Source organism: Carcharodon carcharias, chromosome 17 (assembly GCF_017639515.1).
Source record: "Carcharodon carcharias isolate sCarCar2 chromosome 17, sCarCar2.pri, whole genome shotgun sequence".
NCBI classification, from domain to species: Eukaryota; Metazoa; Chordata; class Chondrichthyes; order Lamniformes; family Lamnidae; genus Carcharodon; species Carcharodon carcharias.
Window position 1 is genome coordinate 30,988,117 of NC_054483.1, and position 16,597 is coordinate 31,004,713.

The following is a 16,597-nucleotide window of genomic DNA, read 5'->3' on the forward strand; positions in this document are numbered from 1 at the left end:
GGGGGATGAAGGATGGGGTGGGGGATGAAGGATGGGGGTTTGGGGAGCTGAAGGTTGGGGGATGAAGGATGGGGGTGGGGGATGAAGCATGGGGCTGGGGGATGAAGGATGGGGATTGGGGGATGAAGGATGCGTGTTGGGGATGAAGGATGGGGGCTGGGGGTTGAAGGATGGGGGCTGGGGGTTGAAGGATGGGGTTGGGGGGTGAAGGATGGGGATTGGGGGATGAAGGATGGGGGCTGGGGGATGAAGGATGGGGCTTGGGGGATGAAGGATGGGGGCTGGGGGATGAAGGATGGGGGCTGGGGGATGAAGGATGGGGGCTGGGGGATGAAGGATGGGGGCTGGGGGATGAAGGATGGGGATTGGGGGATGAAGGATGGGGGCTGGGGGATGAAGGATGGGGGCTGGGGGATGAAGGATGGGGGCTGGGGGATGAAGGATGGGTGTTGGGGGATGGGGTTTGGGGGATGAAGGTTGGGGGATGAAGGATGCGTGTTGGGGATGAAGGATGGGGGCTGGGTGTTGAAGGATGGGGGCTGGGGGTTGAAGGATGGGGTTGGGGGGTGAAGGATGGGGTTTGGGAGATGAAGGATGGGGGCTGGGGGATGAAGGATGGGTGTTGCGGGATGAAGGATGGGGGTTGGGGGATGAAGGATGGGGGCTGAGGGATGAAGGATGGGGGCTGGGGGATGAAGGTTGGGGGTTGGGTGATGGGGTTTGGGGATGAAGGTTGGGGGATGAAGAATGCGTGTTGGGGATGACGGATGGGGGTTTGGGGGATGAAAGATGGGGGCTGGGGGATGAAGGATGGGGCTGGGGGATGAAGGATGGTGTTGGGCGGTGAAGATGGGGCTGGGGGATAAAGGATGGGGGTTGGGGGATGAAGGATGGGGGTTGGGGGATGAAGGATGGGAGTTGGGGGATGAAGGATGGGGTTGGGGGATGAAGGATGGGGTTTGGGGGATGAAGGTTGGGGGATGAAGAATGCGTGTTGGGGATGACGGATGGGGGTTAGAGAATGAAAGATGGGGGCTGGGGGATGAAGGATGGGTGTTGGGGGATGGGGTTTGGGGGATGAAGGTTGGGGGATGAAGGATGCGTGTTGGGGATGAAGGATGGGGGCTGGGTGTTGAAGGATGGGGGCTGGGGGTTGAAGGATGGGGTTGGGGGGTGAAGGATGGGGTTTGGGAGATGAAGGATGGGGGCTGGGGGATGAAGGATGGGTGTTGCGGGATGAAGGATGGGGGCTGGGGGATGAAGGTTGGGGGTTGGGTGATGGGGTTTGGGGATGAAGGTTGGGGGATGAAGAATGCGTGTTGGGGATGACGGATGGGGGTTTGGGGGATGAAAGATGGGGGCTGGGGGATGAAGGATGGGGCTGGGGGATGAAGGATGGTGTTGGGCGGTGAAGATGGGGCTGGGGGATGAAGGATGGGGGTTGGGGGATGAAGGATGGGGGTTGGGGGATGAAGGATGGGAGTTGGGGGATGAAGGATGGGGTTGGGGGATGAAGGATGGGGTTTGGGGGATGAAGGTTGGGGGATGAAGAATGCGTGTTGGGGATGAAGAATGCGTGTTGGGGATGACGGATGGGGGTTAGGGAATGAAAGATGGGGGCTGGGGGATGAAGGATGGGGCTGGGGGATGAAGGATGTGTGTTGGGGGATGAAGATGGGGCTGGGGGATGAAGGTTGCGGGTTGAAGGATGGGGGTGGGGGATGAAGGATGGGGGTGGGGGATGAAGGATGGGGTTTTGGGGATGAAGGATGGGGGTTGGGGGATGAAGGATGGGGGTTGGGGGATAAAGGATGGGGGCTGGGGGGATGAAGGATGGGGGCTGGGGGATGAAGGCTGGGGGCTGGGGGATGAAGGCTGGGGGCTGGGGGATGAAGGATGGGGATTGGGGGATGAAGGATGGGGATTGGGGGATGAAGGATGGGGATTGGGGGATGAAGGATGGGGATTGGGGGATGAAGGATGGGGATTGGGGGATGAAGGATGGGGATTGGGGGACGAAGGATGGGGGCTGGGGGACGAAGGATGGGGATTGGGGACGAAGGATGGGGATTGGGGGATGAAGGATGGGGATTGGGGGATGAAGGATGGGGGCTGGGGGATGAAGGATGGGGGCTGGGGGATGAAGGATGTGTGTTGGGGATGAAGGATGGGGGTTGGGGGATGAAGGATGGGGTGGGGGATGAAGGATGGGGGTTTGGGGAGCTGAAGATTGGGGGATGAAGGATGGGGGTGGGGGATGAAGCATGGGGCTGGGGGATGAAGGATGCGTGTTGGGGATGAAGGATGCGTGTTGGGGATGAAGGATGGGGATTGGGGATGAAGGATGGGGATTGGGGGATGAAGGATGGGGGCTGGGGGATGAAGGATGGGGGCTGGGGGATGAAGGATGGGGGCTGGGGGATGAAGGATGGGGGCTGGGGGATGAAGGATGCGTGTTGGGGATGAAGGATGGGGGTTGGGGTATGAAGGATGGGGTGGGGGATGAAGGATGGGGGTTTGGGGAGCTGAAGGTTGGGGGATGAAGGATGGGGGTGGGGGATGAAGCATGGGGCTGGGGGATGAAGGATGGGGATTGGGGGATGAAGGATGCGTGTTGGGGATGAAGGATGGGGGCTGGGGGTTGAAGGATGGGGGCTGGGGGTTGAAGGATGGGGTTGGGGGGTGAAGGATGGGGATTGGGGGATGAAGGATGGGGGCTGGGGGATGAAGGATGGGGATTGGGGGATGAAGGATGGGGGCTGGGGGATGAAGGATGGGGGCTGGGGGATGAAGGATGGGGGCTGGGGGATGAAGGATGGGGGCTGGGGGATGAAGGATGGGGATTGGGGGATGAAGGATGGGGGCTGGGGGATGAAGGATGGGGGCTGGGGGATGAAGGATGGGGGCTGGGGGATGAAGGATGGGGGCTGGGGGATGGGGTTTGGGGGATGAAGGTTGGGGGATGAAGGATGCGTGTTGGGGATGAAGGATGGGGGCTGGGTGTTGAAGGATGGGGGCTGGGGGTTGAAGGATGGGGTTGGGGGGTGAAGGATGGGGTTTGGGAGATGAAGGATGGGGGCTGGGGGATGAAGGATGGGTGTTGCGGGATGAAGGATGGGTGTTGCGGGATGAAGGATGGGGGTTGGGGGATGAAGGATGGGGGCTGGGGGATGAAGGATGGGGGCTGGGGGATGAAGGTTGGGGGTTGGGTGATGGGGTTTGGGGATGAAGGTTGGGGGATGAAGAATGCGTGTTGGGGATGACGGATGGGGGTTTGGGGGATGAAAGATGGGGGCTGGGGGATGAAGGATGGGGCTGGGGGATGAAGGATGGTGTTGGGCGATGAAGATGGGGCTGGGGGATGAAGAATGGGGGTTGGGGGATGAAGCATGGGGGTTGGGGGATGAAGGATGGGAGTTGGGGGATGAAGGATGGGGTTGGGGGATGAAGGATGGGGTTTGGGGGATGAAGGTTGGGGGATGAAGAATGCGTGTTGGGGATGACGGATGGGGGTTAGGGGATGAAAGATGGGGGCTGGGGGATGAAGGATGGGGCTGGGGGATGAAGGATGGGTGTTGGGGGATGAAGATGGGGCTGGGGGATGAAGGTTGCGGGTTGAAGGATGGGGGTGGAGGATGAAGGATGGGGGTGGGGGATGAAGGATGGGGTTTTGGGGATGAAGGATGGGGGTTGGGGGATGAAGGATGGGGGTTGGGGGATAAAGGATGGGGGCTGGGGGGATGAAGGATGGGGGCTGGGGGGATGAAGGATGGGGGCTAGGGGGATGAAGGATGGGGGCTGGGGGATGATGGATAGGGGTTGGGGATGATGGATGGCGGGGCTGATGGGCTCTGTAGGCACTCGTAGACACAGGGAACAGGAGCAGCCCTCACCTATTCGTCACCTCGATCCTGTTCCACCATTCAACCAGATCTTGGCTGATCCTGTGCAAATCCACTATCCCCAAATTTTCAATGTCCAAAAATCTGTCCAGCTCAGTCTTGAACATTGACAACTCTCTGGGATAGAGAATTCCAAAGATTCACAACTCTCTTTGTTTCCGCCCGAAAAGATCAACCCCTTTTATTTCAGAGTCCCACCAAGAGGAAACAGCCTCTCGCTCTCTACCCTGTCAGACTTTCTCAGAGCTTTATAGGTTACAACGAGATGACTTCTCATTCTTCTTAGAATGGATTCTCCTGTCATTTTGAGCAAGGTGCAATTAGCCTCCCTTATTGATCGCTGTAACTGCATGTTAACTTGGTGTTTTGTGTACATTCCTCTAAATATCCACATTTATTACCTTCTCACCCTTTAAAAAAATTAGTCTTTTTATATTCCTGCAAAATGAACAACTTAATTTCCCAATTATAATCCATCTACCACTATCTTGCCTACTCAATCAACCTGTCTATATCTATTTTCAGTCTCTCTGTGTCCTTGCATCTCATTTTCCTGGCTTTGTATCCTCCGTGTTACAGCAGAAAAGCAGCTGAAGGCCTAGCACTGACCCTTCTGGCACAAGTCTGCCAATCCAAAAATAATTCATTTCGCCCTGCTCAGTGTTTTCTATCCTTCAATCAATCCTCTACCCTTGTTAATTTATTCCCCTAACTCCCACAACCCCCTGTCTATCAATCTTTCATGTGTCTGGACAGGTGGGTGTGGAAGTTAGGGGAATATATTAACAAGGGTAGAGGATTGATTGAAGTATAGAAAACACTGAGGTGGGAATGAAGAGATGAGATGTTGGTGGCCACATGGCACAGTAGGATGATTTGTGGCCCTTTGCTGATGTGGTGAGAGGGTCTGTGAGAGGATGAGGCATGTGAAAAGTGATGTGGAAAGAAGGTAGGTGAGTGTCAAGTGAGAGCAAGGACTGAAGGGCCAAGCTGTGCTTTTGAATGGGCAGGTGTTCTGAAAGCCAACTTAGTTTTTCATTGAGAGCAGAGACTGGGAATTCCAAGCCCTGACAGACCTTGAGTTTCTGCGCATTCGCAGTTCAGCATTTTCAGTTCTTTGGGCCAACGCTCCTGTGCGCAAATAGAAAATGGTGCAGAAATCCAGATCATGTGATTGGGCACTGAGTGTTTTTGAAGACAAGTGTCCCAGGTAGAGGCCTGAGAAGAGTCCTGGACAAGGGACAAGAAGAGGTCCCAGCTAAGTTAAAAAGAGAGGAGCAGAGAAAGAGGCTCCGAGTCGGAAAAGGTCTGTGGTTAGCAGGTTTGAAGTGATGAGGGTGCAGGAGAAGCCCTGAAGATCCAAGAAGGCAGCTGAAGGTTGGTGACTCTGTGCTGTGTGCCACTGGGGCAAAGGTAATCCTTTGGAGCAGCAGTGTTTTGCAAGGTGTGGCTGAAGAGCTGAAGTTGTGCTTTTGAGTTGGTGCCTGGGTGCAGAGTCGGGAATCCAGGGATACAGAAGCTCGGGATATGAGATTAAAACCTTGTGAGGTGGGCCATCATTGATGCTGTCCAGTTGGAGCAACCTTTGGAGAGAATTCCCAGGTTAAATCTTAGAAGGTGATTGTTAATCTCCGTGCCCAAGAGTATCCTCTGTCTAGGGGATAGCTTGTCACAGACTGGAATGTCTCTGGAGAGAGAAAGAGTTTGTGAGATTGGTTGACTTTCACTGTTTGCTGATGTCTTGGTGGTTTGTTAAGAAATCCATGGACTCTGTCTTGGTTGTATCTGCCATTTATCATGCTTTATGGTGTAGTGTGCAGTAAGCCTGTTAATTCACATGTACCTCATATTAACCCTGAATGTTAAGAGTATAAAATAGACATTGTAAATTGTTGTATCTTTCTGACCTTGTATAATAAAGTTTATTTTTGTTTGTTCAAAACACATGGAATCTTGTGGCTCTATCCTCTTAGCAGGTGTCTTGAATTTTAAACTTTGTCTACTTTAAACAAAATGTTATTGGTCCCTAACTGGATCGCACCAAAAATTTAGGGATCTGGTCAGGGATCATGACAGTGGCAGAGCTGTTTTTCGCTGTTCCCGATTTACCTGAGGTGCTTTCTGCCACATCCTTCCTCTTGGTACCTTTGACAAGCTGTCCCCTGCACAGAGGATACTCCCGGGCACAGAGATTAATAATGACAGTAGCAGGAATTGTGTCTGTTCCTGATTGCTCTCTCCAGCTGATTCTAGGCATTCTTCACCTGAACGCCCTGGAATGTGACTATTCTCAGCCTGTTCAGAGAGACAGAGGATATACCAAGCTTCCAGAGACTCCCCTTCCTTCCCATCACTGTCCTCCTTTGCCATTATTTGCAGCAACAACTTATATAGCACCTTGAACACAATGAAATCTCCCAAGGCACTTCACAGGAGCATTATAAAACAAAGGAGTGACATTGGAGAGATGAGGTCAGGTGACTAAAAGCTTAGTCAAAGAGGTAGTTTTTCAGAAGTCTCTGAAAGTGAGTTGGTGAGGTTTAAGGAGGGAATTCCAGAGCATGGGGCCGAGACAACTGAAGACATGACCACCAAGGCTGGAGCGATCAAAATCGGCGATGCACAAGAGGCCAGAATTAGAGAGGGACAAGGACATGAGGAGATTTGAAAACTTCAATTTAAAAAAAACAGAAAATTTAATGAAATAACACCATTCCGTCTGTTGGGCATAGTTTTCCTTTTGCAATCTTTATTGGCTGTAATTAATGTTAACTTTTTTTATTCGTTCATGGGATGGGGGCGTTGCTGCCTAGGCGAGCATTTATTGCCCATTCCTAATTGGGCATTTAAGAGTCGACCATATTGCTATGGGTCCGGAGTCACATGTAGGCCAGACCAGGTAAGGGTGGCAGATTTCCTTCCCTAAAGGGCATTAGTGACAATTAGCAATGGTTTCATGGTCTTCACCAGACTTTTAATTTGTTTTTTATTGAATTCAATTTCAATTGAAATTGGTTAGGTACAGAGTAAAGCTACCTTGTATTATCCCCATCAAACACTCCCAGGACAGGTACAGCATGGGGTTAGGTACAGAGTAAATCTCCCTCTATACTGTCCCCATCATACACTCCCAGGACAGATACAGCATGGGGTTAGATACAGAGTAAAGCCCCCTCTATACTGTCCCCATCAAACACTCCCAGGACAGGTACAGCACGGGGTTAGATACAGAGTAAAGCTTCCTTTATACTGTCCCCATCAAACACTCCCAGGACAAGTACAGCACGGGGTTAGTTAGATGCAGAGTAAAGCTACCTCAATACTGCCCCCATCAAACTCTCCCAGGACAGGTACAGCATGGGGTTAGAATAAAGCTCCCTCTACACTGTCCTGCGAAATAGTTCCAGGGCAGGTACAGCACAGGGTTAGATGCAGAATAAAGCTCCCTCTACACTGTCCCCATCAAACACTCCCAGGACAGGTACAGCACGGGGTTAGATAGAATAAAGCTCCCTCTACACTGTCCCCATCAAATACTCCCAGGATAGTTACAGCAGGGGGTAGATACAGTAAAGCTCCCTCTATACTGTCTTGTGAAATAGTCCCAGGGCAGGTACATCACAGGGTTGGATACAGAGTAAATCTCCCTCTACACTATCCCCTCAAACAATCCTAGGGCAGGTACAGCACGGGGTTAGATACAGAGTAAAGCTCCCTCTACACTGTCCCCATCAAACACTCCCAGGACAGGTACAGCACAGGGTTAGATACAGAGTAAAGCTTCCTCTACACTGTCCCCATCAAACACTCCCAGGACAGGTACAACATGGAATTAGATACAGAGTAAAGCTCCCTCTACACTGTCCTGTGAAATAGTCCCAGGACAGGTACAGCACGGGGTTGGATACAGAGTAAAGCTCCCTCTACACTCACCCATCAAACACTCACAGCAGGTGCCGCCTGAAGTTAGAGGAAGAATAGGATACATAGGACTTCGCAGCAGGAATAGGCCATTTGGCTCTTTGAGCCTGCTCCACCGTTGAATCAGATCATGGCTGATCTGATTGTGTTTTGTATTTGTCCCCACCCCCATAACCATTGACTTGCTCGCCTTTCAAAAATCTGTCTAACTCCACCTTGAATAAATTCAATGACCCATTCTCCACTACCTTCTGGGGGGAGAGAATTCCACAGACTAACAAGCCTCTGAGAGAAAAGAGTTCTCATCTGTCTTAAAAAGGAGGCCTCTCCTTAAACTGTGTCCCTTGGCTCTTGACTCCCCGCAAGAGGAAACATGAACCCAGTATACACCCCATCGAGTTTGCTCAAGATTTTTTTTGCTTCAATAAGATCAGCTGTCATTCTTCTAAACTCCAGTGGGTATAGCCCAACCTGTTCAACCTTTCCATATTCCTTCATCACAGGAATGAGTTGAGTGAACCTTCTCTGAAAAGCTAATGCATTTATATCCTTTTTCAAATAAGGAGACTAAAATTGTACATCCAAATGTGGTCTCACCAAGGTCATGTACAGCTGTGGTAAGACTTCCCGACTTGTATATTCCATTCTCCTTGCAATAAATGACAACATTCCATTTGCTTCCTAATCACTTGCTGTACCTGCAAGCTAACTGTTTGCAATTCATTCTCCAGGACACCCAGATTCCTCCGTACCACAGAGTTAGAGTCATAGAGTTATATAGCACAGAAACAGGCCCTTCAGCCTATTGTGTCCATGCCAGCCATCAAGCACCTATTTATTCTAATCCCATTTTCCAGCACTTGGCCCATAGCCCTGTATGCAAGCACGTTTCAAGTGCTCATCTAATCACTTCTTAAATGTTGTGAGGGTTCCTACCTCTATCACCCCCTCAGGCCGTGTGTTCCAGATTCCAAGCACCCCCTGGGTGAAAAAATCTTTCCTCAAGCCCCCTCTAAACCTCCCGCCCTTTATCTTAAATCTATGCCCCCTGGTTATTGACACCTCCACTAAGGGGAAAAGTTTCTTTCTATCTACCCTATCAATGCCCCTCATAATTTTGTATACCTCTATCAGATCCCCCCTTGGCCTTCTCTGCTCTAAGGAAAACAACCCAAGCCTATCCAGTCTTTCATCATAGCTGAAATGCTCCAGCCCAGGCAACATCCTGGTGAATCTCCTCTGCACCTTCTCCAGTGCAATCACATCCTTCCTATAGTGTGGCGACCAGAACTGCATATAGTATACCAGCTGTGGCCTAACTAGCATTTTATACAGTTCCAACATAACCTCCCTGCTTTTATATTTTATGCCTTGGCTAATAAAGACAAGTATCTTATATTCCTTCTTAACCACCTTATCTACCTGTGCTGCTGCCTTCAGGGACCTGTGGAAGACTGGTACAGCACTGGGTTAGATAAAGAGTAAAGCTCCCTCTACACTGTCCCCATCAAGCAATTCCTGGACAGGTACAGCACGGGGTAAGACACAGAGTAAAGCTCCCTCTACACTGTCCGCATCAAACAATCCCTGGTCAGGTACAGCACGGGGTTAGATACAGAGTAAATCTCCCTCTACACTGTCCCCATCAAACAATGGCCAATTTAAGTTTTTGAACTTTTGCAAAGTGGGAAATGCAGCAATTTACACAAACCAAAATCCTGAACACTAATGAAACCATTGACTAGATCATGAGTTTGAATTGTTCGTTGAGGAATAAATGTTAACTCTCTGACAGTGCAACACTCCCTCAGTACTGACCTTCCGACTGCAGCGCTCACTCAGTACTGACCCTTTGACAGTGCGACATTCCCTCAGTGCTGACCCCCCTGCCAGTGTGACACTACCCCTTGTCTGGAATGAATGGTTGCTGACAGATTCAGTTGTGCAACAGGTATTGTTTGATCAGTGTTCTTCGTGTGTGTATTAATCTGTGTTCTAGATTGAAAATCAATTTTGGTAGTACTCAGGGTTGTTCTCTATCTCTCAGCTGTTCCCATTCCACCGGCCCGGCGCCTCACCATGCAGGATGTCTACTCAGAGGGTAAGCCTAAACTTGAAGTCTTACGGGCACATTTTATTAAAGAAGGGAGACTGGAGGAAGATGCTGCCATCAAGATCATCGAGGATGGAGCTGCTATCTTTCGCAAGGAACGGACACTCATTGAAGTGGATGCACCCATCACAGGTCTGGGTTACCTGACACCCACCCTACTCCCCTCTATTTCCCCTCTCTCGCTTTTCCCCCCACTCCCCCCCTGCTTCACCCCCATCCCCCCTTCTTCACCCCCACTCGCCCGTTCTTTGCCCCCGCTCCCCATTACTTCACCCCTGCCTGCTTCCCACTCCTGGCGCAAACACACCCCCCCCCCCCACCCCGAGCCTCCGCCCCGTCCTGGGCACCCACCCTCTCCCCCCCGCCTTTCCTGCCCCCCCCCAAACCTCCTGGGCCCCTGCCCTCCCCCCGCTCCTGGGCCTCTGCCCACTCCCCCCTCCTGGGCCCCCACCCACTCCACCACCTGCCCCCTCGTTGCTACCTCACCTCCTGCCCCCACCCGCGGGATTGAATTGACTATGGGGTGTGTGAGAGACGGTTGTGTTGATGGAGATGCCTTTCAAAAGGCATCAAAGCTTCCAATCAATTTGCTCTCTTACTTTTTGTGCCTTTCAGTGTGTGGTGACATTCATGGTCAGTTCTTTGATCTGATGAAGCTGTTTGAAGTGGGCGGCTCACCCAGCAGCACTCAGTATCTGTTCCTTGGAGACTATGTGGATCGTGGCTACTTCAGCATTGAGGTCAGTTCATGAATTTGTAACTTTGTGTCCAATGAGCATGCAGGGGAGATGCCTTTGACCATCCTGTTGAAAGCCAGAATGGAGATTGATCTTATACTTAGCTGTGACCCATTGATTTCTGGGGCTGGGGTTTCATACAGAATATATGAAATGGAGCACTGGTTTAGCTCATTGTGCTGCAGGCTGGGAGTTATTCTCAAATACATCAAGAACTTGTGCTTGGGATTTTGAAGGTAAGGTTGGTCAGTTAAGCTTGGAGCAAAGTTCAGATGCTGGAAGCCATGCTAAGTTAAATTATCTTTTCTGCTTCAGATTCTGACTGACCTGCTGTGTATTTCTAACTAGCTGCATGATTGGAATTCAGCAAGTTTCCAGATTTACAGATGAACATGTTTAACAAAAACTGCAAACTGGTGACCATAACATAAGATTGCCTTCAGAACCCCAAGTCATTTGTTGATGCTCTTTAGGGAAGGAAACCTGGTGTCCTTACCCGGTTTGATCTGTATGTTACTCCACCAACTCTAACTACCCTCTGATGTGAGCCAGCAAATTCCCTCTGTTGAATCAAGCCACTTTAGTTCAAAAAGGCCCACCACCACCTTTTCAGGGCAACTAAGCATAGGCAACACATTCTGAGCTTATCAGTGATGCCCTGGTACACATATAAGAAAAGAGAGTCTGCTGAAGCAGCCAGGGTGTTAAATAAGAATTTGTCATTCGGCAGAACAATGGCAGGAAAATAATTCAGTATCTTGTTGAATCTTGCACATTAAAGGAATAAGTGGGACATTACTCATGCATTTTGAATGAGCTAGTGGGAGTGATAGCAGATCCAGCACTTGCCATGTCCAGCCGTTGTAGAGTAACAACCACCAAAGCAGAAGACTGGAACTGTACCACCAATGGAGTAAACACCTGGCACGTGATGCTTGGGCGTGTTTTGCAATATCACAAAATATTCCAAATGTTCAGTATCATCCAGCAGAAAGCACTCTGCTATATTTGGCACCCAATCTAATCGCTAAGCGATCCAACCCTGACACAATGTGATTGCAATGTGCACTCTCCACAGGATGAGCTGCATCAAGACAACATGGCTTCTGCAGCATCCCCTCCCAAACGCACCAGCTCTACCACCTAAAGGACAAGAGCAATCCAAGGAGAAGGGCCTGCCACCACCATCTAACTAGAGATAGAAAATGAATGCTGGCCTTGCCAGTGACACTCACATCCTGAAGAATGATTGGAAAAATCTGGTTCATCAAGTTAGCCTCATAAAACCATGATAGCAGAAGGTTTCTGTTTAGATGGTCCTACTCACCAACTTCCATGTAATTCACTAAGTTCAGACTGCTGAGGAAAAATGGTGCTGGGATTAGAGCCATACGTCTGAACCCTTGCATTGGAAAGAACGAGGTCGGACGAGTAGATGTTTTTCAGCTCCAGAAATTCTTGGGCAGATGTTTTCCAGGAAGTGGACTGGAAATGATTTTCGAGCACCGAGCAAGTTCATAGACAATTGCATGACAAAGGGGCAGAGGTACAAAGTGTGGAAAGGCAAGTTGGGGACTGCTGTTTGGAAACTCTTCAGGTATACAAGTCAGGCTAAAGGTGTTGAACCTTGAAGAGGTGCTGCTGAATTTTCCACGGAGAAACTGTTGTGTTTTACAGAAAGATAAACATCTCCTAGACCTGTCTTGACCTTTGTCACCTAAGCAGTTTGAATGTGCCAAGGTCAGACAGCAGATGCAATGAAGGAGGCAGACAGCTGAAAGTAGCAAGGTGTTTGGGGTGTTCAGTTTTCAGTCTGAAATCAGCTGCTTCCAACCGTCAGGAAATAAAGAATTTCTCTGGTGAGTCACAACAAACTGTCTTAGCAAGCTAACAGTATTGACATAGAGCAAATACAACATGTCTCATGACAGCATACCTCATACAGTATAGCGTTACGGCACTATGGTGCTATGGCACTCCGCACTGTGGCGCTTGTGGGCACTGGCATCAGTACTGGGGCAACTGGGGGCTGTACCATTAGCATGGTTTACACCTGAACTGCATTTGGATGAGTGTCCTCGCAAATCGCATAACTAGGGAAGTAGAGAGGCTTTAAACTAAATAAGACGGGTGAGGATCAAGCTTGGGTAGAGGTAGCAATTCAAGGTGTCTTTAGGAGAGCAAAATAGTAATATGAAAAATCAGGGTCAGAGAATGGCAGGAAGGGACTGAGAGAAAAAAACCTAAGAATACATCAACAGTCAAGACTAGATGTTACAAAAGTAACAAAAAGACAAAACTGAAGGCTCGCTATCTGAATATGCGTAGCATTCATAGCAAAGTAAATGAACTGATGGCCCACATTGAAATAAATATGATCTGATAGCAATTAAGGAGACCTGGCTGCAGGATGACAAAGATTGGGCCCTGAATACTGAAGGATACATTACATTCAAGAAGAGTAGGAAGCTAGGTAAAGGCAGAGGCGTCTCACTGTTAATCAATGATAGCATTGGTGCAATATTTGGAGATGACCTTGGTTCAGGAGATCAGAATGTAGAATTGGTTTGGATGGAGATGAGGAATAGTAGGGGGAAGAAATCACTCGTGGGAGTGGTCTAAAGGCCTCCTTTTGCCACAGTGTAGGGAAAAGTATTCAAGAGAAAATATTGTAATAATCATGGGTGATTTTAATCAACAAAAAAACTGGAAAAATCAAATTGGCAGTAGTAGCCTGATGAGGAGTTCTTAGAATGCTTTCGAGATAGTTTCCTAGAGCAGCATGTTCTGGAACCAACCAGAGAGGAGGTTGTATTAGACTTGGTATTGTGTAATGTGACAGGATTAATTAATGACCTCAGAGTAAAGGCACACCTAGGTAGAGAGAGTGCAAGAAGCAGCGTGGCCATTAACAGTGAGAGAGCAAGGGGAGCAATGGGGCCATTAACAGTGAGAGAGCGAGAGGAGCAAAGGGTCCATTCACAGTGAGAGAGCAAGAGGAGCAGCGGAGCCATTAACAGCGAGAGAGTGAGAGGAGCAACGGGACTATTAACAGCAAGAGGAGCAACGGGGCCATTCACAGCGAGAGGAGCAACGGGGCCATTAACAGCGAGAGGAGCAACGGGGCCGTTAACAGCGAGAGGAGCAGCGTAGCCATTAACAGCGAGAGGAGCAGATAGGACATTAACAGTGAGAGAGTGAGAAGAGCAGCAGGGCCATTAACAGCGAGAGAGCGAGAGGAGCAGCGGGGCCATTAACAGCGAGAGGAGCAGGGTCATTAACAGTGAGAGAGCGAGAGGAGCAGCAGGGCCATTAACAGCGAGAGAGCGAGAGGAGCAGCGTAGCCATTAACAGCGAGAGAGCGAGAGGAGCAGCAGGGTCATTAACAGCGAGAGAGCGAGAGGAGCAACAGGGCCATTAACAGTGAGAGTAGAGTGAGAAATTATTAAAGAACAGAGAGAGAGGCCAGAGACCATTAAAGAGAGCAGAGAGCAGCTGATTGGTGAGTATTTCTAGTCTTTAAAGTTTAAGTAAGGTCTTTAGTTTGTGTTTAGGTCTCTAGTCTTTTTTTTCTTTTTTCTCTTTTTCTAAAAAATAGCTTCTTAAGTATAAGCTCATTACTAATGTGTAAAAAATTACAATAAAGTGTAAAGAGCAAGGATACTAGAATAATTAATTAAGCAATTAAATAAAATACGATAGTGATGGCAGGACAGGTGATGTGCTGCTGCTGCAGCATATGGGAGCTGCTGGACACCAAAGTGATCCAGAGCAAACACATCTGTAGTAAGTATTTGCAGATTGAGGAACTTCAGATCCTCTTGCTCCTCTCACTGTTAATGGCCCCGTTGCTCCTCTTGCTGTTAATGACCTGTTACTCCTCTTGCTGTTAATGACCCCGTTGCTCCTCTCGCTGTTAATGGCCCTGTTGCTCCTCTCGCTCCCTGGCTGTTAATGGCCCTGCTGCTCCTCTTGCTGTCTCACTATTAATGGCCCATTGCTCCTCTCGCTCCCTCACTGTTAATGGCTCCATTGCTCCTCTCACTGTTAATGACCCCGTTGCTCCTCTCACTGTTAATGGCCCCGCTGCTCCTCTCGCACTCTCATTATTAATGGCCCCGTTGCTCCTCTCATTGTTAATGGCTACACTGCTCCTCTTGCTCTCTGCAGACACTGCACCTCATCAGGGAGGAGGAAAGTTACCTGGATACTTTGCTCCAAGAGGTGGTCACACCCCTCAGATTAGGTAATTCAAATTTGGTCTGTGATCAGGGACAGGAGGTTGTGACCGCCAGTGAAGCAAGTATGGGAACCCAGGCGGTAGTGTTCGAGGAGTCTTGGCCCCTGCCTCTGCCCAACAGTTACGTGGTTCTTGCAGGCTGTGTGGACAAGAGTGGGGACTGCAGGGAGAATGAGTAAACAGACTATGGCACCATGGTACAGGGAGCCATTCAAGCGTGGGGAGGAAATAGGAATGTAGTAGTGGTAAGATAGATACTGTTCTTTGCAGCTGTGAGCATAAGTCCCAAAGGCTGTGTGTTGCCTGCCCAGTGCCAGGGTTAAGGACAACTCCTCAGGGCTGGAGAGGAACTTGGAGTGGGGGGGGAGGGATCCAGTTATTGTCGTCCATGTTGGTACCAGCAATATTGATAGGACTAGAAAGGAGATTCTGCTGAAAGAATTTAAGCAGGACCCAAATTGAAAAGCAGAACTTCCAAAATAATAATCTCTGGATTACTGCCTGAGCCATGGGCAAACTAGCATAGGGTAAATAAAGTCAAGGAGTTAAATGCGTGGCTTAAAGATTGGTATGGTAGGAATGGGTTTCAGTCCATGGGACACTGGCACCAATACTGATGTGGAAGGGAGCTGTTCCGGTGGGACAGGCTTCATTTGAACCATGCTGGGACCAGTGTCCTGGTGAATCATATAACTAGGGCTGTAGAGAGGGCTTTAAACTAAATGGGGGGTGGTGGGGAGGGTTCTGCAGAGGGGATACATAGGCTGACAAAGCAAAAGGATATGGTGGCATTGCAGGGCAGCTATTTAGGTAATGATACCCAGAGTGTGGCAGGAAGGGACAGAGTGTACAAACATAAAAAAAAGCAGCAAATAGGGACAAAGGGGGAAAATGGTAAAAAGGCAAAATTAATGGCTCTTCACTTAAATTAGTATTTGGAACAAAATAAATGAATTAATGGCACAAATAGAGGTTGATGGATATGAACTTATAGTCATTACGGATTCGTAGTTATAAGGAGATCAAAGCTGGGAACTAAATATTCAGGGGTATGTGACTTTTCAAAAAGACAGGCAAGAAGGAAAGGGTGGCGGGGTAGCTTTGTTTATTAGGAGATGGAATAAGTACAATAGCAAGAAATGATCTTGGATCGGAAGATGTAGAATCCATATGGGTGGAGGTAAGAAATAACAAAGGGAAGAAAACACTGGTGGGAGTTAGGTCCCCTAACAGAAGCTACACTAGGTCAGAGAATAAATCGGGAGATAATGAGGGCATGTAAGAAAGGCTGTATATTAATCATGGGTGACTTTAATCACCATGTAGATTGGGAAAATCAAATTGGCAGAGGAAGCCTTGAACAAGAATTCATGGAGTGCATTCTGGACAGTTTCCTAGAACAATATGTTGTGGATCCAACCAGGGATCAGGCTATTTTTGACCTGGTAATGTTTGATGAGGCAAGTTTGATAAATGATCTCAGAGTAAAGATCCCCTCGGAAATAGTGACCATAACATGGTAGAATTTAGCATTCAGTTTGAGAGTGAGAAAATTGGGTCGGAAACAACTGTGCTAAACTTAAAAAAGGGTAATTACAAAGGAATGAGGGCAGAGTTGGCTGGAGTGGACTGGGAAAGGAGTTTAGCAGAAAAGATGGTTGATGAGCAATGGCAGACGTTTAAG

At 49.1% G+C, this 16,597-nt stretch overlaps 1 protein-coding gene across 2 annotated transcripts in view; it reads left to right on the forward strand.

Annotated features, from left to right (window-relative positions):
- The window catches only part of LOC121289859 (serine/threonine-protein phosphatase 2B catalytic subunit gamma isoform-like), a 55,003-nt gene that overhangs the window by 1,317 nt on the left and 37,089 nt on the right, over positions 1–16,597 (forward strand). For both annotated transcript variants that reach the window (XM_041209765.1, XM_041209766.1), the window contains exons 2-3: positions 9,871–10,068; positions 10,552–10,676. In XM_041209765.1, the coding sequence (XP_041065699.1) occupies positions 9,871–10,068; positions 10,552–10,676 (323 nt within the window). The remainder of the gene's footprint in view (positions 1–9,870; positions 10,069–10,551; positions 10,677–16,597) is intronic.